Genomic DNA, 24,358 nt, shown 5'->3' with positions numbered 1-24,358 from the left:
TTTTTTCTTGGTCTCTTTGTTTTCTCTCCTTGGCCACCTCCTCCTCACAGCTATAAAATACTGAGGAGGCAATTCTTACTAACATCTCAAGTGAGCTGTCTGGAGCAAAAGCCATTTTTTGTAGCTTTTTTCTACTATTTGGGGGTGACTGAGTAATAAACTTATCTTTCAGAATAGTTTGTCCCTCTACTGAACTGGGATCCAGGGAAGTAAGCTTTATCAATGCCTCTTGTGTAAGAAAGCAGAGGGATGTTCTCTCCAGCCTCACAGCACATTGGGATCCTGAAATGACTTAGTGTCCTCTCCCCAACCATCAACACAGGCGGCAGGAACATGTGGATGAAATCCTCAGCCCGCTAGTCAGTCTCAGCACCATCAGATGCAAAGTGTCCCAGGCAGGTAACCTAGACATGTACCTTTTCTATGAAGGTGGTTCTTCAAAATCTGAATATTGGGCACCCATATAATCCATGAAGTCTTGGTGCAGACCTCTTCGGAGATCCACTTGCTCCTCCACCACAGCCTGTACATTTAGGGGAAGAATGGCCTCCAGGGGGTCTCCCCGAGTATTGCGCAAGGTCCTCCTGGTTTCCAGCTCCCAAATGGCTCCCATGTCCCCAGTCAGCTCAACCTCTGAGTCATCAGGCGTTGATACTCTCGTGTTCTCTGAGTCCTTGTTCATCAGCTGCTCCTCCGCTGACTCCAGACCTTTCTGGCTCTCAAGGGTAGGGCCAAGAGCGACCTGCCATGTGGCATGTTTTCCTAGAGGTTTCTCCATGTCAGGATGGTTCATGCAGGTCTCTGGGCGGGCCTATTGTGTCAGTGCTTCTCTGTGGCATGGCATTTCTTGACTGTGTGGTGGCAGCTGGCCCGAGGGCTGGCACATGTCTCCACGCCACTTCCTGGGCGCTTGCTGCCTGCCTTTCCGGGTGCCTGCGCGGCTGGGTGCACCGGACCCCGAAGGGCCGGCGCTCCCCAGCCACACAGCCTCCGGGAGTGGGCACCTGCAGCCTGCCTGCCTCCCCGGGTGCCTGCAAGGCCTCCCGGAGCCTCCCAGAGTGGGCACCTGTCACCTGCCTGCCTCCCTGGGTGCCTGTGAATTACCATTTCTTACCTACAAAGCTGGCAGAAACAATTTACTTTGTTGGGTAGGCTTTGGCAATACAGACATGCTTAGCAGAGCTTTTGTGCCTCCCCAACAGGCAGCTGGGGTGTCATCAATCAGAAGTGCAGTAAAGAGGAAACAAGTTTTTGAACCTCTAGGAGGTTGAGTTCAGGTCAGTTGGTTTTTGAGTCCAGAACTGGTGTCTTTGGGGAGAGGGGCTGGCTGACAGGAGCCAACTAAAGGCAGAAGAGGGCATTCTTTAGGTCCAGGCAGGTGTACCAGCAGGATATGGGTGGCAGAAGACTGAGGCAACATATACAGAGGGCAATCAAGGCAGTATTGGCAACTTGGATATCTTGAATTGGCTTTATAGGCAGGAGTGGTGTATTTCAGCAGTTTGACAGTCTATAAGTATTTTGCAGTTTTGAAACCTCTGTATGTGTGGTTGAATTTCTAGCTGAGTCTCTCATGGCATGGGATACTGTTTGATATAGGTGGGGGTTGCCCCAGGGTACAATTTGCAGTGACAGAATTGTGGAGCTGGAAGAGAAAGAGAAACAGTCTGTCTCAGTGCAGCCAAACTTGTCAGAGCGTCCCTAGAAATAGTGGGAGAGTTCCCAAACCCTTGTGGCAATTGAGTAACAATCCCAAAAGGCTGTGTGGATTGGGAAGTGCAAAATCTAAGGGGATGGCTGTGTTGTTGATGGCATGGAGATCTTGCCCAAGGTGATTAACAGTCTATCAGGCTGCTCTGTGGCTGGCTGCCTGTTTGTGTTTCTTGTGACATCTGTCAGCAACAGGGGTTGTGGTGAAGTGGCATGGTTGATGGCCAGGCCCAGAGGTGAGTCTTTATACCCCTGGAAGTCTTTATACCCCTGAAGTTTTCAGAACTTCAGGATTGCCGTTATCGGTCTCAGGCTGATGCAGGCATCATCTTTTTCTTGGGGAATAGTCAAAGTTGAAAGCACAGGGTTACATGAGAGGGAGGCTGACTGCCTTGGTGCAAAGGAGATGTTTTCCCAGGCTGTTTATGTCCAGCAGAAGGGGCAGAGGCAAGAGTCCCAGTTGCCCCAGTGATGGTAACTTTTTCAGAGGGAACTTTTTTTTTTTTTTTTTTTTTTTGGTTTTTCTCCGGTACTGGGAACCGAACTCACAACCTTGCGCTTGCCAGGCAGGTGCTTTGCCGCTGAGCTAAATCCCCAGCCCCTCAGAGGGAACTTTTGAAGGCAGAAAGTTCTGTTCCATTGTCTACCAGGGAAGTTACAGGTTCACCCTCGACTTTTGCAATGATCATGGGCTCTCAGGGGCCCAATTTGATAGAGTTCAGTCTGTCCTATCAATTCAGGCCCGACAGGCTGCAACTCATTTGCCAGGGTTGACAGTCCAATTTTTCCTCAAAATGTGGAACTCAAAAGGAACTGTTGATAGTCATCTCGGGTGGACATTAGATGATGCCATCTGACTGGGATAGGTGTGTAAGCAGGCTCTGGAGGGAGCCGAATGCAGACAATGGCCAGCTAGAACCAGTTCATTTGGCTGGAAGGAGATGAGTCGGGAGTAGAGAGTGAAGCTATAGGTGTTGGCAGGAACTGCGGCAGCCAATGAGGGTGCCAAGGTGGTATTCTCTGGAAGAATGGGCCTCTTTTTCCTTTTTTTTTTTTTTGTTTTGAGATGCAGGGAGCGGTTTGGTTTCATTTTTAACTCTGTTAAAAAGCACCTTTTCCTGCAGTCAGGGACTGTGTGTTTTAACTAAGTAGTTCCCATTCTATCTCCCTATGGTGTATGTTGTGTACCCTTGAACGACAGCACAACAGAAAAAGGGTAGGTGCCGCACAGAGATTGTTTAGATACCCACCTGGCATGCCCCTTACAGGGTCTTGGGCACGACTTAGCTAAGGAGGGTGCAAGGCCTCTATTATATGTTGACTGCCATGCAACTGCAGGTGAGGGCCCAATCAGCCACTGCAACCAGTGCTTCCCAGTCTCGGTGCACAGATGGAGCAGACTATTGCTCACACTGTTCATTCCACTCACCCAATCACTCAGCAGGCACTTACAGGTTGAACATTCCAACCCGCTTCCTTTGAGGGTGGTCTTAACAAGAGTTGAACAAGCTCTTCTGCTTGAACTGGACTGACTGGGGTGCCCCCGGGGGTCTTACTGGAATGAGGGAGGCAGGCAGACAGACAGATTATATCCTCTTGCCTTTGGGGTCTGATGTGAGCCACTTGAGCGGCAAGCCAGGAATCCTCCTCCAGACCTCTGAGAGGACTCGAGAAATCTCGAGGGCACGCCTTCCCATCAGGACCTAGAGAGGTCCTTCCTCCGTCCACAAGGGCCATGACTGGTGACCAAAGAGGTCAGCATGGTCAGTCTTCCTGGTTGAACACACTAGATGCAACAGCAAACAGAAATATAAAAACAACACTCAGGATTTGGAGACAGATTTATTTACTTTGATGGGCACTGATCAGGATCATTCCCAGAATACTGGGCCCTGACTGCTGGTGGTCTAGGGCTTATATGAGATAAGCAAGCAGGAAGTACACAGGCAGAATGGCTTGTTAACTGGGGATTGGTTTATACAATGTGCACCATAGTGACCAGTGACCATCACAATGAGCAGCTGTTTCTAAGAGACAGAAGCATCCAGAACTGGAACAGGAACTATTACCTGGGCAACTAAGAAACTGAAAGATATTGACGGGTTAGGGGGGCATATTCCTGTTACAATATGACCAGTATTTTATGCACAATTTTTTTTTTTTTTTTGAGACAAAGTCTTGCTATGTAGTTCAGGCTGTCCTTGAACTCACTATCTAGCCTAGGTCACTTCAAACTCGCATTGATTCTCCTGCCTTAGCCTCCCAAGTGCTAGCTAGGATTATAGGCATGAGCCACCACCCCCAACTCTATGAACTATTACATGAACAATAATCTCAAGTGAAATGTCTGAGCATTTTACAAGATAAACATTTAAAATATATACTATAATGTGTTGTTTCTTCTATTTGTTCTCTTCTTTGCCTGTTCCTAAGGCTGCCAGTGGACCCCTCAGGAATTGAATAGTGTATCAGGAAGTACAAGAACATGCTTTGCTATGAAGATTCACATGCCTCAGCATATCATCCTACTTACAACCACGGCCTATTACAGCAGAGCACACAAGGTAAGGGCTGAGCTACAGCACAGTGGTAGAGCAGGTGCTCCACATGCACAAGGTCCTGGTTTCAATCTAGCACCATGAACACACACACACACACACACACACACACACGCACGCACACGCACGCACACGCAGATCAAAACAGCAAAGGGAAAAGGTTCATGGGGCAAAGTCTTGGGAAAACCAGGTACAGATCCTTTGCCAGTGGAATCACACAAGACACACCTCACACCTCCAGCAAGTGAACTGTGACCACATACATGAAAAGTTATCTACCAGGGAAACCTGCTAGAGATACAATGCCTAGGGTTTTACTAGGGACTAGTCACAAAGGTTTCTTCTAACTGATACGCATTAAAAGTCTTGGGGCAACCACTTTCCAGGGCCCCGTCTGTCCCTCGCAGACAGAAGCTTTCTTCCTCTCAATAAATTCTTCCTACTCTTGGCCTCCTTTATTCCTAGAATTTATTCCTTGATTTCAGAGAACATGAACTTGGTGTTTTAGAATCTAGCAGACTGAGAGTTTCTTTCCCTTATATCACAAGCTCACTCTGTGGAACCAATTTCTCCTCTACTTTTCACTTTTACTTTCTAGAATAAACTTTGTCACTGTTTAAAAGAAAAACAATGAAATTCTCAACTCCCACAAGGAAAATAAGTGTTCTGCACAAGCTGCATTATACAATCAGCTGGGTCACACTGAGCCACTCTTGTCAGAAAGAGTAGAGGGAGCCCTCCTGACAGCTAAGACCCCATCTGGGTCAGCCAAAGACCAGCCTTATCAGCAGGACTTTCTATGGAAAACAGGCCTGCTATGTCATTCTTTCCTGCACACCGTGTCAATTCTGTAGGAATAACTGCCATAGATATTTTCAGATTCAAGAAGATAATTCAGAAAGATGATTTTTTAAAAAAAGACGTAACAGCCTGGTATGATGGTGCATGCCTGTAATCCCAGCACTCTGAAGGTTGAGGTAGGATTGTTGCAAGTTCGAGACCAGTCTGGGCTACAAAGTGAACTCCAGGCCAGCCTGAACTGCATAGTGAGAACCTGTCTCAAAAACAAAAAAAGACACACACACACAAATTTCCTACCTGAGGAACGGTTAATTCATTTATGTTAATTAATACAGCTATATTTTATTTGTATTAGCTTTCTGAAAAATACATTAAGAATACATGAAAAACAAAGGAAAAATAACTTTGGTCCTAATGAACCCTGGAATCTTGGTAGTCCAATAAAAACAGAGCTCTTTAAGTACTGGTATAAGCTAAGTCTATATTCCCATGTGTCACTCCCCCAGAAATGGACTTCATATATACATATATATGTAAGTAAAAATAAAGATGATGAGCCCTTGGCATTAATAGTTTTTTTGTCGTTGCTTTTTAGAACCAGGAATTGAACTCAGGACCTTTCACCTGCCAGGCTGGCGCTGTGCTGCAGAGCTCTACCCCTGGCCTGGCATAATACTGTCAGGTTTATAGGTATAATTTTCTTCATCTAACATTTTGGGGATACAAGAAGAAACTTCTTTCTGTTGTTCTCGCCACTTGAGTATATTCTCTGCCAGTTCCTCTGTCTCATTCACCAATATATCCATCTTGGCTAAAGCCTTGCTCTGTAACAATCGAAAGAAAGAGAAAATAGGAGATAAATCATATCTGTCATTAACTCATTATAGCAATTTCACAAATGTATATACCAAAAGCTAATACCTGAACTTTTCCCAGTCCCTTATTGCAAAATCTCCTTAAACTTGTGTTCTCTCCCTAGCTATAGTACATACCTTTTCTCTGTTCACTTCTTTGTCATCAATCATCACTAAGTGCAGATGACCTTTAACCTGCTGTTAAACCAGTTCTTTCTAAAATGCAGCACCGCCTCGATATGTAGTCCCATGTTGAAGTCCATCAACAATCTTCATCTGGATGTACATTTAGTATCTCAAACTCCATAGATCAACAAAGAACGGTTGAACATTTAATGTGCAAGACATATCAAAAACAATTCAACAATGAGTCCTTGGTTGATCAGCATTGCAAATCTATATCTGTTTTCATGAGAAGCCACTTTGAAGATATCAATATGTAATACAACAAGCATTGTTAATTTCCTACCACTTTGTAACTCTGTATTGTCTGTACTGTTCTTTTGCTATTTTGTAAAATGTTGTCTGTCTGTTAATGTTTTCCTCCTTTTATTTTCAAAATAAAAAAACAAAACAAAACAAAACAAAAACAAAAACAAAAACAACTCAAGACAGGCACAGTGGCACATGCCTATAATCCCAGCACTTGGGAGGCTGAGGCAGGAGGATTGACTGGAGTTTGAGGCCAGCCTGGGTTACATAGTGTGTGTTCACAGCCAAGCCAGCCTGAACTACATAGTGAGACTCTGTCTCAAAAAACAAAAGCAAAAACAAAACAGAAAAAAAAAAAACAAAAAAACAAAACAAAAAAAAAACAATCATTTCTTAAACACATTCATGATGGGGCTGTAATTCATATGTCTCACTGCCAGGCAGCTCTGAACCATTAGTGATACCTGTATGATTATCCCATCACTGGTGGTATACAAGCCAGCGGGAACACATTAATGTTCACTTGATGCTACTTACCACCCGCAAATTACCCAGGCTAAAAACTATACTACCTAGGGCAGGCATGGTGGTGCATACCTGTAATCCCAGCACTCGAGAGGCTGAGGCAGAAGGATCATGGGTTCAAGGCCACTGGGCTACATAGTGTATTCAAAGTCACCCTAAACTATACAGTGAGACCCTGTCTCAAAATGGACAAATAAAAAACACCACAAAAAACCTACATTACCTTGAATGAATCCCTTGTCCAAATAATGACTAAGATCTAGAAATGTGACCTTGTCCAAATAATAGTCAAGATCTGGAAATGTGACCTCAAAAATTGAAAAAAAACAACAACAACAAAAAAAAACTATATAATCCTTTGTATTTCTGTGCTTCTGTATTTTTTTATGTGAGTCTTTAAAGTAGATGACTGTAATTAGTTTTTAGGTTTCTTTATTTCTCTAATTCAAGCAGGTCATATTTTAAAATGTGCTAATACAGGAATTACTTAAAGAATTTCCTAAAAATGTAGATTTTAATCTTGAAGGTTGGAGCGAATGAAGTCTGCAATCCATTATTTCTTATTTTCTTTCTTTCTGTCTGTCTCTCTTTTCCTCCCTCCTTTCCTCTTTCTTTTTTTGGGGCAGTACTGGGAATGGACCCCTGGGCTTTATGCATGCTTAGCAAATGCTCTACCATCTTAGCTCTGTAATTCTCTTTTTTCTTTTCTTTTCTTTTTGAGACAGGGTCTTGGTATAGTTCAGGGTGGTCTTGAGCTCACTATGTAGCTCAGGCTGTCCTTGAACTTATGGCAATCCTCTTGCTTCAGCCTCCTGAGTGCTGGGATTACAGGCGTTTGAAACCATGCCCACCTAGCCGTATAATTCTGCATTTTTCACAAACTTTCAGGTGATATTGTTCTTTGCCCATACTCAGAGTAGCAAGGCTAAGTCTCCCCTATTCAGTATTTTCTCCACACTTACAGCACAATTCTAACCAAGTCACTACTCTGTACTCTTCACTAAAAAATAAATAAAATTAAATAAATAAACATTCAGCCAGCACAGAAGACAGGGTACACATCTATAATCCCAGTGCTGACAGGTTGAAGCATAAGGATCTTAAATTCAAATCCAGCCTGGGGAATTTAGTGACTTAATGAGACACTGTCTCAAGATAAAAAGAAAAGGCTAGGGATGTAGTTCAGTGTGAAGTTCCTAGATTCACTCTCCAGTGCCATCAATGAATGAATAAATGAAATACTCAATGGCTCTCCAGTATGGTAGTAAAGTCTAAAGTTCTTGGTCAGATTTTGAAGACATATCATAAACCTTATATAAAACCTTTTATACCATAAACATGATATAAAACATATCATGCCTTTAGGCAACAGCAAAAGTAAAATAACATTTTTCCTCAAACTCTGACTTCCATGTCTTCCTCACATTGGTGCATTCGCCCAAAGTATTCTTTCTGATGCAAGGCCAAATTTCACAGTTCTTCAAGATTCAGCTTTTCAAACTGGGCATAGTAGTACACACCTGTAATGCCAGCACTCAGGAGGCTGAGGGAGGAGGACTGCTGTGAATCTGAGGCCAGCCTGGGCTACAAAGTGAGTTCAAGGCCCACCTGAACTACATAGTAAAACCCTGTCTCAAAAAGACTCCCCCACCTGCCCCCCAAAATCAGCTTTCCATGAATTCCTATATAAAACCTTTTGAACTCTTCCTATACTCTATTCTACTTCCAATCCTCCACACTGGAAGTAATGCCTCTCTTCTTTGTTCTCAATAGGTAGCTTTTCCTTATGGACATTTAAAAATTTTCCTAGTATTGAAGACTGAAGTCAGGTGTGTTTTAACTTTTAAAAATTTTATTATGAGACAGAGTCTTGCTAATTTGCCTGAGATGGGCTTGAACTTGTGATCTTCCCTCAGCCTCTCAAGTAGCTGGGATTATAGGAGTAAACCATGACACCTAGCTATATCTCTTTATAATTAAAAGCTGCACTTACTATGTAAACACAGTCCTATTAGTAGAAAGGATCTTAATGCTGTATTACCATGTCTCATCCTGAGGGCAGGATTCAGGGATATGTTTCTTTTATAATACATGGATCACAGCCCTTGTACAACAAAGATAATATATTTTTACTAAATTCTGGAATAAAAAATTTATTGAAAGCCTTTCAGGTCAGGTGTGCTGGTGCATGCCTACACACCCAGCAATCAGGAGGCTGAGACAGGTTATCCAGGCTGTCCTCAAACTTGCAATCCTCTTGTCTTAGCTTCCTGAATAGTTGGGATTCAGGCATATGCCATGGTGCCTGGCCAGAAAAATACTTCTTGATTTTAAAAATCATTACCTCATAATTTTAGTGATTAAAAAGTTAAATGAGAGGATCGTTGTTATGGCTTGTATCTAGATGTCCCTCCAAAGCCTTGTGCAGTCATAGGCGGGTCCTTTTGAAGATGGGTGGGTCTAGGATGTGTGATGCTGGGATTAAGGGTGTGTCATTACTAAATCAGTCCACTGATTTCGTTAGCATAATTCTGGGTATGGATAATGAGAAGGCCCTCACTAGGTATGGACGGCACCACCCAAAAGGCAGGTAGCCTAGAAGGAATAAAAGGGAAAGGTAGGCTGCTGCTGATGCTGGCTGCTTTGTTATCTCCTGCCTGCATGCCATGGACTAGTTTTCCTCTGTGACGCCCCTCTACCATCCTACCCTGCCTTGGAACCAGCTCACTATGAACTGAAATCTCTACAAACTTTGAGCTGAAATAAACCTTTCCTTCTTTAATTTGTGGGTGTTGGGTATTTTGTCTCAGCAACAACAAAACTAAGACAATCACACATTTTGAGATTCTAGTACAAGAGAATGAAATATAGCTATATTACTACTTACCATTTTCTTCAGATTTTCATCTAAATGAGGGATATTTCTAATTGTTTCAAGATGGGTTTCCAATTTCTCAATGAAAGTCACAGCCAATTGCAGCAAATGTACTATGTATCTGAAAGATGGAGAAAAAAAAAATCAGCATTTTTTTGGTTTATGTTTCTGTTACCTTATTTTTCCTTTAATCAAGACTCTTAATTTACAATAAGAGAATACAATCAACCTAATGAGCCAATAACATCTTCTTGTATTCATAAAAATACCAATGATTGGCTGCATGTGGTGGCACATGCCTATAATCCCAGCACTCAGGAGACTGAGGCAGGAGGATTGCCAGGAATTCAAGGCCAGATTGGGCTATATATGAGTTCAAAGCTAGCCTGAACTACATAGGGAGAACCTATCTCAAAAAGAAGGAAGGAAGGAAGGAAGGAAGAAAGAAAGAAAGAGAAAGAAGGAAAAGAAGGAAAAGAGAACTTTCTCTTTGGGACAGGTAATAAATGCTTATAGTCCCATTCTAGCACTCTCAGAGGCCAAGACAAGAGGATCACAAGTTCAAACCCAGCCTGGGCAATTTAACAACTTAGCAAGACCCTGCCTTAAAATAAAAAATAAAAAACTTCTGGAGATGTAGCTCAGTGCAAAGATCCTGGGTTCAATCTCCAGCACCACAAAACTAAAAAAGAAAAGGTCCTTCTCTTTTCCTTTAAGCAACAGTTAACATCTAAGAAAAAGAAAAACAAACAAAAAACCAGAAAGACAACACTAATCATCATATCTAGAACCCAATCTAATGTTAGATAACCCTCAATGGTAATAATTTTTTCATAACGATTTTCCCTAGCTAAAATCTCATTCCATTTAAATTTCATTCTAAGTAAAAAGTGAAGATAATACAGATAAATTTCCGAGCGTGATAGCATACACCTGTAATCCCAGCACTCAGGAGGCTGAGCTCAAGGCAAGCCTGAACTGCATAGCAAGACCCTGTCTCAAAAAGACAACAAATAAATAAATAAAAGATAAATATACTACATTGAAAGTCTTCACATAAAGGTACATTGAGTATTTGAATTTGGAAAATGCTTTAAAATCACCATTCAGTTTTTCTTTGTTTTTGAGACAGGATCTCACTTTACAGTTCAGGTTGGCCTTGAATTTAGTATGTAGCCAGGATGGCCCTGAACTTGCTATGATCTTCCCCTCTCAGCCTCCTGAGTGTTAGAATCACAGACATGCATACCAGAACAGGCCCTCAGTTCTTCTCTGAAATATATAATACTATATATACATTAGTGGTTAGACACTGAATACAGCCAAAAGAACAAGGGTTGTATTATTATTTTACTACAAAATAAAAAGTTCTGACATTTAAGAGACAATAATTCTAGCCACTGAGAAGCTGATAGGAGAAACATGAGTTCAAGGCCAACCTGTGCAACATAGCAAGACTGTCTCAAAAATAAGAAAAGAGCTCAAAATGGTGGTATATGCCTATAATTTAAGCATTCAGGAGGCTGAGGCAAGAGGATCACCATTAATTTGAGGCCAGCCTGGATTACACAGTGAGTTCAAGGTCTACCTGGACTATATAGTGAGACTCTGTCTCAAAAAACCAAAAAAAACCCCCCCAAAACCAAAAAAAACAAAAAACAAAAAACCCTACCCTTCAATTTGATCTGTGTAATACCCTAATGAGGAAGAGAGCAACAAAAACCATCCCATTCTATGGATTATGAAATCGAGGCAAAAGTTGAAATCATATGCTCAAGATTTTGAAGCATAAACACAACAGAGATGAGACCAGAATCCAATTTTTTACTTCCCCATAGTTTACATTGTTTTGAGCTCTTCATGTTAAACACTTCCAACAGAACTTTTATACATGGGAAACATTAATTCAATAATAAATTTACTTCACAGAAAACAATCTGTACATAATAAAAACAATTTTTATCCACTTTGTTACATGTTTGTATCTAATTTTTTTTCATTAAAGCCATAATTTGTAATTCCCAACACACAATGGGTAAGAGAAGTCCTTTCTTTTCACCATACAATTTTTTTTTCTGTTTTTTTTTGAGACAAAGTCTCACTATGCAGTTCAGGCTGCCTCAAACTCACAGTGACCCTCCTACCTCAGCCTCCTGAGTGCTGCGATTACAGGCACGTGCCACCATGCCCAGCACATCATAGCTACAATTCTTTAAAAGCAGAGGATTTTTTTTTCTGGTTCAATTTATCAACATTAATAATGTTAACAACTATAATCAGCAATACACTGTTTCATGAAAGATGCTCTAAAGTAACTGCTAGTCTAACCAAAAACTACCCTCAGAAAACATGGAGAACTGCTCATTCCCACTCCGCAGGCTAACCTGTGGTAAACAGCTTCCATAGGTAAGTTTTCCTGGCACATGGGCTTCATCAGCCTTTGCCGGAGAGACCTCTTCTTTTTTAACACTGCTTCTAGATGAGTATTCATGCTTTGCAGGGTATGACACTTCTGAGCTACACAAACAAGAAATGGTAGTGACAGTTAGCAACAGGGCTGGTACATTTGGAATCACCAATGCTTTCTTCTTTGGTTTAGTAATAACAATGTTACAACTTAATGCAAGGCCAACTACAGGGCCAGGGCCTGTAATTTCAGTACTCAGAAAATGGGGCAGAAGAATCCTTTCAGACCAGGAGTTCAAGACCAGCCTCAGCAATATAGCAAGATCATATCTAAGAAAAAATGAATCTGCAATTTCCCTCCTAAACATCTCCCCTTTTCCCCACTGCTACCTCTAATAACCAATACTAATTTAAACTACTTTCTCTCACTTTTCCCACTGACAAACAAATACAGAGCTAAATTCTTTGTTTTTGAGCTAGAGTTTCACTGTGTAGCCCAGGCTGGCCTTCAGTTTGTGGCAGTCCCCTTGCTTCAGCCTCAAGTGTTGGGATTCATGCCTGGCTGTTACTTAGTTTTGATAGCCAGAGCCATATTCTTCACATAAAGTCTCTTTTCTTATCCTTCCTCTAGTATCCTACATAGGAGCATTACAAAGTAAATCAGGTGGGCACAGTGGTACACACCTGTCATCCCAGCACTTGAGAGGCTGAGGCAGGAGGATCAACAGTTTGAGACCAACCTAGGCTACACAGTGAGTGTGAGGCCAGCCTGGATTACATAGCAAGACCCTGTCTCAAACAAACAAACAATCCAAAAATTAAAAAAAAAAAAAAAAAAAGTAATCTTGCAAACTACTTATGATTATCATGGAATTTCCCCTAGAATTCAGGTAATGGCTGTCAACTTCCTCTTCTATGTTTTTTGTTTTGTTTTGTTTTTCGTTTTTCTTCTGGTACCAGGAATCAAACTCATGACCTTGTGCTTGCCAGGCAGGCGCTTTGCCGCTGAGCTAAATCTCCAGCCCCTACTTCCTCTTATATAAAATTTTAATTTGAAGACAGGCATGGTGATGCACGACTGTAATCCCAGCACTTAGAAGGTTGAGGCAAGAGGATCACCGCAAGTTCAAGGCCAGCCTGGGCTACACAGCAAGACCCTATCTCCAAAAAAAAATTTAATTTGAAAACATGCAAACTTACAGAAAAGGTTTTAAAACATTCTATAAACTTCCATATAGACGCACCAATTAACATCTAGAGACATTTTTTTCCTTCTGATCTCTCTCTACACTAGCACACCTACAAACACATGAACCTACCTTTTATTCTCAAAAAGATTCATTTTAGATGTTGCAGACAGCAAGATCTTTTATCCTTAAAACTTCAGCATGTTTTTTCCAAGAACAGGAACATTTCTCTTATACATACAATTACTATATAGCACATTATCAAATTCTGAAATTTTTTTCTGAAAAATTTAACATTGATATAATGTTACTATTATTTAATATAGCCTATATTTAACATTATTGGGTCACCAAGTGTCCCAATAATGTTCTTTAACCAAAAAAGCAATTTTTTTGGACTGACTATACAATCCATAATCAGACAGTGCTTAAGCTCTCATGCCAAGTTAATCACCTTTCACCTGGAAAGTTCTTCACCCTTTCTTAGTGTTCTGTCTTCTCTTGACTCTGAGGAGCAGGTATAGCTTGAATAAGGCTAGAGTGCATCACCACAGAGGTCGTGTGTCAGGAACTTAGTCTTCAAAGTGGCAGTGTTGGAGGCAGAGTGGAACCTCTAAGAGGTGAGGGCTGGCAGGAAGCAATCAGGTCGGGAGGGCACTGCCTTGGAGAAACCAGTGTGGTTCTGGGACTCTGGTTACTGGTCAATTCTCTTGGGAGGGGTGTTATAAAAATCAGCCTGACCCTTGAATCACTCTCTGGCTTCCTGTCTTGCCACACACCCTGTCCTTGCCAAGCACTCCACCACTGTGATGCCATCCACCTTACCAGAGCCAGCCAGTACCATGTCCTCAGCCCTCTGAACTGTGTATTCACTAAACCTCTTTTCTTTATATATTATCCAGCATCAGATATTCTGGTAAAGCAACAGAAAACAGACTAATATAGGAGTTAGCTCAGTCACTTTTTTTTGTTTTGTTTTGTTTTTGGGGTTTTTTTGTTCTTTTTCAGACAGGGTCTTGATATGCAGTTCAGGCTGGCCTTGAGCTCACTTTGTAGCCCAGGCTGGTCTCAAACTCACAATGATCTTCCTGCCTCAGCCTCCCAAGTGCTGGAACTATAGGCATGTGTCACCACACCCAGCCTTTCAGTCATATTTTAGACTATTTGCACTAGTCAGGTCAACAGGACTTATATTTGTGCAGAGAAATAGAAATTTCTTTTTGTCCTTTTTTTTTTGTTTTTGGAACTGGGAATTGAACTCAGGACTTCATGCTTGCCAGGCAGGCGCCATGCCACTGAACTATATCCCTGGCCCCCATTTTTGTCTTTTTAAGACACTGTTTCACTATGCAGTTTAGGCTGGCCTCGAACTTGCAGCAATCTTCCTGCCTCAGCCTCCTGAGTGCTGGGATTATAGGGGAGCACCATGGAGAAACAGAATTCTTTGGGAGCTACAAGGCAATACCTGGAACAAACATAGCACAGCAAACTTTTGCTGGCGGTAATCCAAGAAAAAGTTGAAATTCCAATGATTATGTACTCAACCAAATCACTTACCCAAATAGGAAGGATGAACAACATCTGCTGTTTCTTTTTCCAGTTCCAAAAGTTCAATTTCCAGGTTTTTCTACATTAGCAACAGAAGTAGTAACATTCAGCTTACTCAGAGAGTATTCTGAGGCCAAAGGCTCAAGCATTAATAAAAATGCAGTCTTGGGCACCCACTACACAGAAGTGGTCCCTGTGTCCCTGCTACCCCCTGCCCTGCCTCCCATCTCATGCTGTCTGCTTTAACTTGCTGTGTTTTCCCTGCCCTAATCTTGTTCATTGACGAGGACAGGAGACCCTGAAATGGGGAGAGGGAGTTAGTTGTACAATCAAGGTTCCTGGGGCACAAAATACAAGGCAGTGAGTACACAGGCCAGAACATTTAGCACTCTGCAAGGCCTGGAAAGGCTCAGATTTCCCGTGTGCTCTGAACGGGGCAGTGATGGGATCCAAATTCCATTTTTAAGCAGCTTGCCACAGCCAGGCATGATATCACACACCTGTAATCCTGGCACTCTGGGAGGTTGAAGCACGAGGACCACAGATTCTAGCCCAGCCTGGGTAATTTACCAATTTAGCAAGGCACTGTCTAAAAAAAATTAAAAAATAAAATATGGGCTGGGTATGTAGCTCAGTGTGAAGGCCCTGGGTTCAATCCCTACCAGAAAATGTATGTGTAGGGGGAGGATCCCTCTGAAGCAAGGCATGGCAGTACACACCTGTAATCCTTTTTTTTGAGACAAGGTCTGCCTATGTAGTGCAGGCTGGCCTTCACTCACTATGGAGCCAGACTGGTCTCGAACTCACAGTGATACTCCTGACTCAGCCTCCCAAGTGCTAGGATTACAGGCCTGCACACCATACTTGGCTACAACTGTAGTCCTTGCACTCAGGGAGGATGAGGCAAGAGGACTAGAAATTCAACACCATCCTAGACCATTCCGGGAGGCCCTGTGATGGGAAGATCTATGCATGTAGGAGTCCAGGTGATTTAAGAAAGCTTTTTATTTTACTGTCATTGCCCTCCTGTGGCTACTGTTAGGTCTTGTTAATTTACCCAAACTGGGTTTAAACCTGTGATCCTCTAGCATTAGCCTCCCCGACAGTGCTGGGATTACAGGCATGCACCACTATGCCTACCTTGTTCTACTTCAGCTGAGAATCAAAACCAGTACCTTACATATGCCATGCATCTACACTACCACTGAACTACATCCCAACTTAAGGATTGTTTCCCCCTGCCCCCCGGAGAAGTAGGAAGTGAAAAGTTCAACATAAATTACCTGGTAGATTTCAGCTTGAATATCTGTGGTCTGCTGTAGTCTGGAGAAGTTTACAAAGCAAGGAGCTGTTTTCTTCGATATGTTTAACATCTCCTATTGGTATATAAAGAGGGAAAGCAGGAGTATGTGACAGGAAGTTTCTATGTATGTTGGAATAGCATGCCCATAGGACTAAAAAAAGACATTATGGGGCTGGGGATATAGCTCAGCGGCACAGCACCTGCCTGGCAAGCACAAGGTCCTGAGTTCAATTCTCAGTACAAAAAAAAAAGACATTACGTCCAACCCTGGCCCTAAACACGAAACATAGAGCAAAACAGTAATATACATTTCTTGTTTCTAGGATCTTCATCGTCACAAATCTCTTGCCTAAATGCATGAAAAGTGAGACAAGACTATTAGTACTATTTCCTAAAGCCCACAAGCTAGCCCTAGATAAAATGAGCAAAAAATAAATGTCACTGGGAAGCTTCTTTGAAAAGGAGGAAAGAAAGCAGAAGACTCTGACTGCCAACGAAAAGAAAGTTACATTTAAAAGAAAATACCAGGAGTCCTGGTAAATTATAGTTCATTCCTACAGGTGATTCACATTCACATTTAAGGATTACAACTTTGTCCTACATTATAAAAAAAAGAGAAAAAAAAAAGCAGAAATTGGAGAATACCAGAAGATCCTTACCTTCAGTAACTGATACTATATATTATATACTTTACATGCTACTGGGATAAAGGGATCTGAAAGTGAAAGGATTCTAAGCAAAAGGAGAAGTCCATGTAGGACATAGGACATTCCTGTTTACTCTGTAGCTAGGCACAATAAGAAGTTAGAATCCAAGCCCTTATGTTTAATGTAAGAACCTTCACGCCAGGTACGGTGGTGCATACCTGTAATCCCAGCGCTAGGAAGGCTGTTGCAGGAGTATCCTGAGTTCAAGACCAGCCTAGGCTACATAGTGAGACTCTGTCTCAGGGTGTGGGAGAGGGGGGGACGCAGCATAGCAAAGCAGTTAGGAAGAGGTTCTTGACAGGTGTAATGGTGCAGCCTGTAATCCCAGCACTCTGGAAGGCTGACGGAGAAGTCTAGCCTGAGCAATTTAAGGACTTAGGTTCTGTCTCAAAAATTAATACAAATAAAAAGGCCCAGCGATATAGTTCAGTGGGAAGAGCATGGTTCAATCTCCAATACTGCAAATAAATAAATTAAAAATTAATTTTTAACATTAATTTTTAAAAGAGTTACCCTGGGTTCAATTCTCAGTACCACAAGAGGGAGAGAGAGTAGCTGTTCTCAAATAGAGAAGAGAGTGGAGAAGACAGTAGGACGCAGATGGAGAAATTAGTAGTAGACTCAAAGATTTTTTTTGTAGGTCCAGATCCTTAAACACTGCCAGCAGAAGAAACTTGACTAAGACTATGATTCAGTCAAGCTTGCTAGAAAACACCCATAATGTAAGGCCACTACAGCAATTCTAGAGGCATAAACTAAAGCAAATACCTTATTATCCTACATACAGTTAAACCTACCTTTCTTTCAACAAATCATTCTCCCAATGAACACAGAAATCAATAGTGTACCTGTACATCACTAATGAACTCACTAAGAAATACCTTAGGAAAATAATACTATTCACAATAGCATCAAGAAAAATTAAATACTGAGGAATTAACCTAATCAAGGAAGTGAAAGACCTCTATAATGAAAACTACAGTACTCTGAAAAAGGATACTGAAGAGTCCATCAGAAAATGGAAAGATATCTCCTTTCAGGATAGGTGGAACCAACATAGTCAAATGGCCATACTTCCAAAATGACAGATTTAACACAATCTCAATAAAGATACCAAGAGCATTCCTCATTGAACTAGAGAAAACAATCATAAAATTCATATGGAACCAGAAGAGACCCAGAACAGCAAAAGCAACCCTGGGTGACAAGGGCAAAGCAGAAGGGATCACAATCTCAGATTTGAAGTTACATCACCAAGTTACAATGATAAAGACAACATAGTTCTGGCACAAAACATAGACATGTGAATCCATGGAATAGAAAGAGGAAGCAGAAACAATCCCAGGCACATTCAGCTATTTGATCTTCAAGAAAGGAGCTAAAAACATACACTGGAAGAAAGGTAGCCTCTTTAAAAAATGGTGCTGGAAGAATTGGCTAGCTATATGCAAAAGACTGAATATAGATATGTGTATCTCACCATATATTAAATTAAAATCAAAATGGACCTAAGATCTAGATGTTAAAACTGAAACACTTCATCTGCTGGAAGAAAAAATAGGTAAAACTGTTGACTGAAGTCATAAGCATAGGCAAGGACTTTTGGAACAAAACCCCCATGGTTCAGGAAGTACACGGAGAATCAACAAATGGGATCATACCAAATTAAAAAGCTTCTGCATAGCAAAGGGAACAACCAACAAAGAAACAACCTACAGAATGAGAAAAAATTTTTGCCACCTATTACTAAGGAAGCGGCCTCTTCAATAGATGAATGGATAAAGAAAATGTGGCATTAATATACAATGGAATACTTCCCTACCATGAAGAAGGATAAACTTGAGTCATCTGCATGAAAGTGGATGAAATAAATCTGATGCACAAGCTTAAATACTGCCCAATTTCCCTTATATGAGATACCTACAATCTAAATATAAAGGAAAATAAAAAATAGGTAAGAGAAATAAGATGTGTTAAGTACATGTACGGATGCCACTCAAGGAATGCAATCATGTAATGAAAGCATGTACTACTAAAAAAAAAATTTCATCAAGTTATGTTTTTGAGAAGAAACTATGACACCAAAATTTTAACCAAACTGTTGGTATCTCTTCCACCTCACTCTTCTTCCTTTTCTTTTTTCTTCAATACTACCACAGGAATTAAACCCAGGGCCTGGGCATTCTAGGCAAGTGCTACCTTAAACAGGGTTCTGAAGCTTGCTGTGGTGGCCATCACCTGTAATCCCAGCACTCAGGGAGGCTGAGGGAGGAAGGACTGCCACAGTTTGAGGCCAGCCTGGGCTACACAGTGCATTCAAGGCCAGCCTGCCTTACAAAATGAGACCCTGTCTCAAAAAATCAAACACCCTGAAAAAAGGATTCTGCTAAGTTGCCCAGGCTGGCCTCAAACTTGAGATTCTCCTGCCTCAGCTTCCCAAGTAGCTGGGATTACAAGTGTGCACCATCATACCAGGCCAGCAATGGGTCTTCAAAACAAGTCTAAAATCTTTCAAGACAGTATCTTATCAGTTCTTAAGAGGTGATATAATGTGTCGAAAAGAGCTCTAAGATCTCAGTTTCTTTAAAAATACCTCAAGAGTTTGGGGACACAGCTCAGTAGTAGAGGGCTTCCCTGGCATGCCCTGGATTCCATCCCCAGCACCATAAATAATGCCCCGTATTGTAATGAATCTTCTAAGTACAAAAAAATTGTAATTTCCCATAAATTTTTCATCATGTTTGTATTGCTTGTTTCTGCAGAATTTTAACTTTTCTCGATTTCCTTTTTAGTGAAATTCCTCAACTTTCTCTTTATACATCAAAATTTCTTTTCCTCAGCCTCAAGGCTCTTGTTCCCATTCATATTCCATTAGTCCCTCGCAGGTTCAGTTTAACCCTCTACTGGCTGCTTCCCCCTCGCCTATGAACATGCTCTTCTTGCCCAACTTAAAACGAATCTTTCTACTCTCCGAAAAATTCATCCTTTCCTGATTCACATAACCAAGTCTTTTATACAGTACCCTTTTCGCCAGTACTTTTCATTTTGGGAAGGGGGATTATAGGGTGCCAAGAGAAGAGCTACCCCTGGCGTTCTACAGTCAGCCCCTCCTGCCCCAAATTGACATCAGTTCTTCCCACAAATAAGAGTGGTTGAGAATGCCTGTTTTACTCCTGATCCCACCGCACCTACAATCTACAGTAAGTATCAACAGGGTGACAGTACTCTAACTATCTCCCACAAACGGGTCTGGGTAATTTGTATAGAAGCACTCAAAACCTTCTACTCCCAACACCGTCTAGTCGGATCGTCGTTTTTAAAGAATCCAGGGCAGGCTCCCTAGCTTGGTCACTACTCCCAACGGCCACTCCTTCCACCTCACAACCACATCCCGTCGCCGCCGTGGGCACCGCTTTGATGACGACGCTCCAACGCACCTGAGTGACAATTCCTGAGGAGACAAGGCGGCCCAGCAGTAGCCCAGCGGCGTTGGGCTCGGTCGCCGGGTCCCAGGGGTTAGCAGCGGCCATGCTCCAGCCCGCCTCCTGGGAGCGCGCCGGGAATGAGGCGATCGTAGGGCGTAGGCTCGGCGCGAGAAGATGACGCCACTGCGCGGTCCGGCGCGGGCGGAAGCCCTGGGAGCGCATCCCGGACTAGCTCGGGTGCAGGGCATTCTGCTGAGGAGTGCTCTCTCTTCCGAGCGGTGAGCAGTCGGTAGCGATCCGGGGATTCCTGGTCCTTCAAAGGCTCTAAGAGACGTGCTTCACTGAAGCCTCAAAAGCTGCAGGACTGGGCGCTCGGGCTGAGTGTTCTTCCCTTTCTTCCTTGTCCCTCTTGGCTGGCGCCGAGGAGCCAGGGATCGGCAGAAGGTGACACCTGAGGTGGACACTGTAACGGGAGACCGACGGGGTGCGGCTGGACGGGGTGACAGCAGCAGGTCCCCTCCTTCCTACAGGGACCTGAAGCGCGGCACTAAGATGGGAAACAGTGCCCTCCGAGCTCATGTGGAAACGGCGCAGAAAACGGGTGTCTTTCAGCTTAAGGATCGTGGACTGACCGAGGTGAGACGGGGAGGGACCAGACCTGGGACCTTGCAGGGAGAGGGGCCAGGGGCGGTGAAGTTAATCAGGGTGGGGCTCTGCCCGCTGTCGACTCCTTTCTCCAGTTCCCCGCAGAGTTGCAGAAGCTGACGAGCAACCTTAGGACTATCGACTTGTCCAACAACAAGATCGAGAATCTCCCGCCTCTGCTGATAGGGAAGTTCACTCTGCTGAAGAGCCTGTCCCTGAACAGCAACAAACTGAGTATGGCTTCTGTGCCTAGTAATCAGCGGTGACAAGGGGTAGTTTTTCTGTTGCAAGCTGATTTTTTTGTTATAAAACTATTCAGAGGACTCAAGATAGAGAATGCCAAATTCCTGGAAACTTTTATCTGTTATTGTATCTTCAAGCCTCCGTGGGTGGTATGATTATTACTGGGCTAACTTGGACTTGAAAGGGAAGATCTTTGGGATGTGATGTAAACAAAGTTACCTAATTTACAAGGGGGGATGGAACAGGCTTTCCCGCTCTCGCAAAACTGCTGTCAGATTGTGCCTGGGCCTCTTTACAAAGGAGCCCCTTGTACACACAAATGCTGCTGCGTTTGGATGGCACCATCACCTTCTGAACATCGTTTGGTAAAATGCAGTACCTAAAGTGGCACATGTGATAATGCACCATTCATTAGCAAGAGGGGAAGCAGGCTGCTGTGTAGTCTTTATAAACTTCATCAAAGGTTTTCAATTTTATTGGGTTTAAAATTTTTTTTCTTTACCAGCTGTTCTACCGGATGAGTTATGCAATCTGAAAAAACTTGAGACGCTTAGCCTAAACAACAATCTCCTAAGAGAACTGCCAGCTACCTTTGGGCAGCTCTCTGCCCTCAAGACCCTGAGCCTGTCTGGGAACCAACTGGGAGCACTGCCACCCCAACTTTGTAGCCTCCGGCACCTGGATGTGATGGATCTCTCTAAGAACCGGATTCGGAGTATACCTGACCTAGTCGGGGAGCTGCAGGTCATTGAGCTCAACCTCAACCAGAACCAGGTCTAGAGCTTATTGTTTTGGGTTGTTTTTGTTTTTCTCCTTAGTGTATGTTTGGGTGTATGGTCTCCTGATAACCTCTTGTCCTCTAAACTGTAATCATGGAATTGAGTATAAGAGGCTAGATGAGAGTTATTGTCTACAAACTGAGTTTTTTTTTTTGGGGGGGTACTGGGAATCGAACTCAGGACCTTGTGCTTGCCACTTGTGCCACTGAGCTATATCCCCAGCCCCTGAATTAATTTCAAAGTCCACAGTGCCATGGAGTTGGGACACTGGATGTGTTTGCTCTGTAGGTGTTTGGGGAGGGTAGGAAAGGTAACAGTAAAATAATTTCAAAAGTTGCTAAAAGTCGTGTGTGTGTGTGTGTGTGTGTGTGTGTGCGCGCGCACGGATGGGGATCAAACCTAGGACCTTGGCCATGGTAGGCAAATGCTCTACCACTGAGCTACATCCCCAGCTCATAAACATTATTTAAATAGTATAATCGCCAAGCATGGTGGTGCATACCTGTAATCCCAGCACTTAGGAGGCTGAGGCATGAGGATTACCACAAGTTCAAAGCCAGCCTGAGCTACACAGTGAGACCCTGGCTCAAAAAGACAAAAGCAAGCAAACAAAAGTAATAAATACTACAGTCTTTCCTTTGATACACATGGTGCCATGGTGTGAGTGCTGTGTTGTTTTGATTTTTTTGAGATGGGACCCTCACTCTGTTGCCCAAGGAGACAATGAATTTGCAGGCCTTCTGCTTCAGCCTCTGGAGTAGCTGGGATTACAGCCAGGCATCATCACCACCATGCCCACCAGTCCCACAGATCTTGAAAAGTTCTTTAGGACTCCTTGAACATGCCCCTACCCATCTAGTGAGGAGTTGTGCTAGAGATATAGTGTGGGAATGAGGCTCAAACTCATAGGTTCTCGGTTGGACATCAGAGGTTGTCAGTTCGCTTTTTATATGACTGTTAAATATGTGTCCTCCTTTTTCTGAAAAGTCTTGACAGGCTTTCTAGAGTTAGTCCATTTTTTGGATAGCTGTATTTAAAATTTGTTTCCATTACTTCGGAGAAGTTTGGTTATTTATCTATCTGGAGGAAAAAAAATTTGGTCTAAACGTAAGACACAAGTGACATTAAACATTGTGAGATTAGATGGCCTCTAGTTTTTCTAGCAGCTACTCCTTTCTAGATCTTCATGGTCAAATACAGAAGCTATTAGCCACATGTGATTGATTAGTTTTAGATTGTTATTGACCTTCCTTGTAATTAGTCTCATTTTTCTGTAAATTTTTTTGGGAAGCCAGGTGTGGTGATACACCCCTGTAATCCCAGCACTTAGAAGGTTGAGGTGGGAAGACCACTCAGTTTGAGGCCACATAGTGAGTTTAAGGCCAACCTGAACTACATAGCAAGACCCTGTCTCAAAAAACCAAACCAAACCGAAAGGACTGGGGATGCGCCCTTATCCTTAGTTTCTGATTAAGTGTGGGATGATGTCTAAGAATGTGCATTTCTGGTAAGTTCCCGGGGTGGTCTGTAATGCCATCCCATGGAATGTGGTAAGTTGGAGGTAGAGATGTAGCTCCGCGGTAAAGCACTGGTTTAGCATGTTTGTGAGACCCCCAGGTTCCCAGTCTCTAGAACAGGTAAAAAAAAAAGCATATAGACAAAGGAGGTGAATAAATCAAAGAGAACTGTTTGGTATTTTGAGAGCCTAAAGCAGTGATGGTGAACCTTTTAGAGCTTTAAGTCATATAAACAGCCCGCTGTAGCATGCATGCCATAGGTTCACCACCACTGGCCTAAAGGAACAGTAGTTCTGAAATCATATACTCAAAGTTGATGATTGGAAATGTTTTACTTTCAGTCAAAGACATAAAAGTGAAATAGAGATGAGCAGATAGGAATGCAGATACAGATTTTGAATAACTGAAGTATAGCTTTAATGATAACTAGCTTTCTAGATGGGTTCAAAGAGAAGATCAAATATGAAGCATTAGAGACTACTGCTTGAAAAACATCCACACAGAAGGTAAAAATCTGGGATAATTCAAAAGATAGGAAGAAAAATCAAGTACGTATGTACAAATAGAGGGGCTTTCAAGAAAGGGATAGATCCTGAAAGAGTTAAAAGCATGTAAGTCATACATGCATACCCATGTTTATAGCAGCACAATTTATAATTGCTGAATCTTGGAAGCGGCCTATGTGTCCACCAACAGATGAATGGATAAAGAAAATATTATTTGCCGGGCGTGGTGGCACACACCTATAAACCCAGCGCTCAGGAACCTGAGGCAGGAGGAATCGTTGTGAGTTCGAGACCAGCCTGGGCTACAAAGTGAGCTCAAGGCCAGCCTGAACTGCAT

General features: G+C 42.6%; 2 protein-coding genes across 4 annotated transcripts in view; one reads left to right on the top strand and one right to left on the bottom strand.

Moving 5' to 3' along the window:
* Positions 1–5,363: 5,363 nt before the first annotated feature.
* Positions 5,364–20,571, bottom strand: Haus2 (HAUS augmin-like complex, subunit 2). The gene is made up of 6 exons (XM_005381346.2): positions 20,344–20,571; positions 16,180–16,272; positions 14,906–14,975; positions 12,140–12,272; positions 9,768–9,876; positions 5,364–5,893 (listed from the first exon to the last, which is right to left on the bottom strand). Exons 1-6 carry the CDS (start codon positions 20,551–20,553, stop codon positions 5,723–5,725), a joined length of 786 nt encoding a protein of 261 aa, XP_005381403.1. The 5' UTR covers positions 20,554–20,571; the 3' UTR covers positions 5,364–5,722.
* The window catches only part of Lrrc57 (leucine rich repeat containing 57), a 7,438-nt gene continuing 3,564 nt past the window's right edge, over positions 20,485–24,358 (top strand). For 2 of the 3 annotated variants that reach the window (XM_005381348.2, XM_005381347.2), the window contains exons 1-4: positions 20,485–20,609; positions 20,862–20,967; positions 21,072–21,210; positions 21,725–21,993. In XM_005381348.2, the coding sequence (XP_005381405.1) occupies positions 20,506–20,609; positions 20,862–20,967; positions 21,072–21,210; positions 21,725–21,993 (618 nt within the window). In that variant the 5' untranslated portion in view covers positions 20,485–20,505. Of the gene's footprint in view, positions 20,610–20,688; positions 20,776–20,861; positions 20,968–21,071; positions 21,211–21,724; positions 21,994–24,358 lie in introns of those variants that run through there. The other variant, XM_005381349.2, reaches the window with a different exon arrangement.

This window comes from Chinchilla lanigera, unplaced genomic scaffold (genome assembly GCF_000276665.1).
Source record: "Chinchilla lanigera isolate Chin_1 unplaced genomic scaffold, ChiLan1.0 scaffold00015, whole genome shotgun sequence".
Classification (NCBI taxonomy): Eukaryota; Metazoa; Chordata; class Mammalia; order Rodentia; family Chinchillidae; genus Chinchilla; species Chinchilla lanigera.
Note: the sequence above shows the minus strand (reverse complement) of the source record. Positions and strands in the feature narration are given on the sequence as shown.

What these genes read in the sequence shown, in the direction of transcription:
- Haus2 (XM_005381346.2), bottom strand. Translation starts at nt 20,553, where the DNA reads ATGCGCTCCCAGGGCTTCCGCCCGCGCCGGACCGCGCAGTGGCGTCAT. An exon ending in CCTCAGGAATTGTCACTCAG is followed by an intron (nt 16,273 to 20,343) that starts GTGCGTTGGAGC and finishes ATATACCAATAG; the next exon opens with GAGATGTTAAACATATCGAA. An exon ending in TGTTCATCCTTCCTATTTGG is followed by an intron (nt 12,273 to 14,905) that starts GTAAGTGATTTG and finishes TTGTTTGTGTAG; the next exon opens with CTCAGAAGTGTCATACCCTG.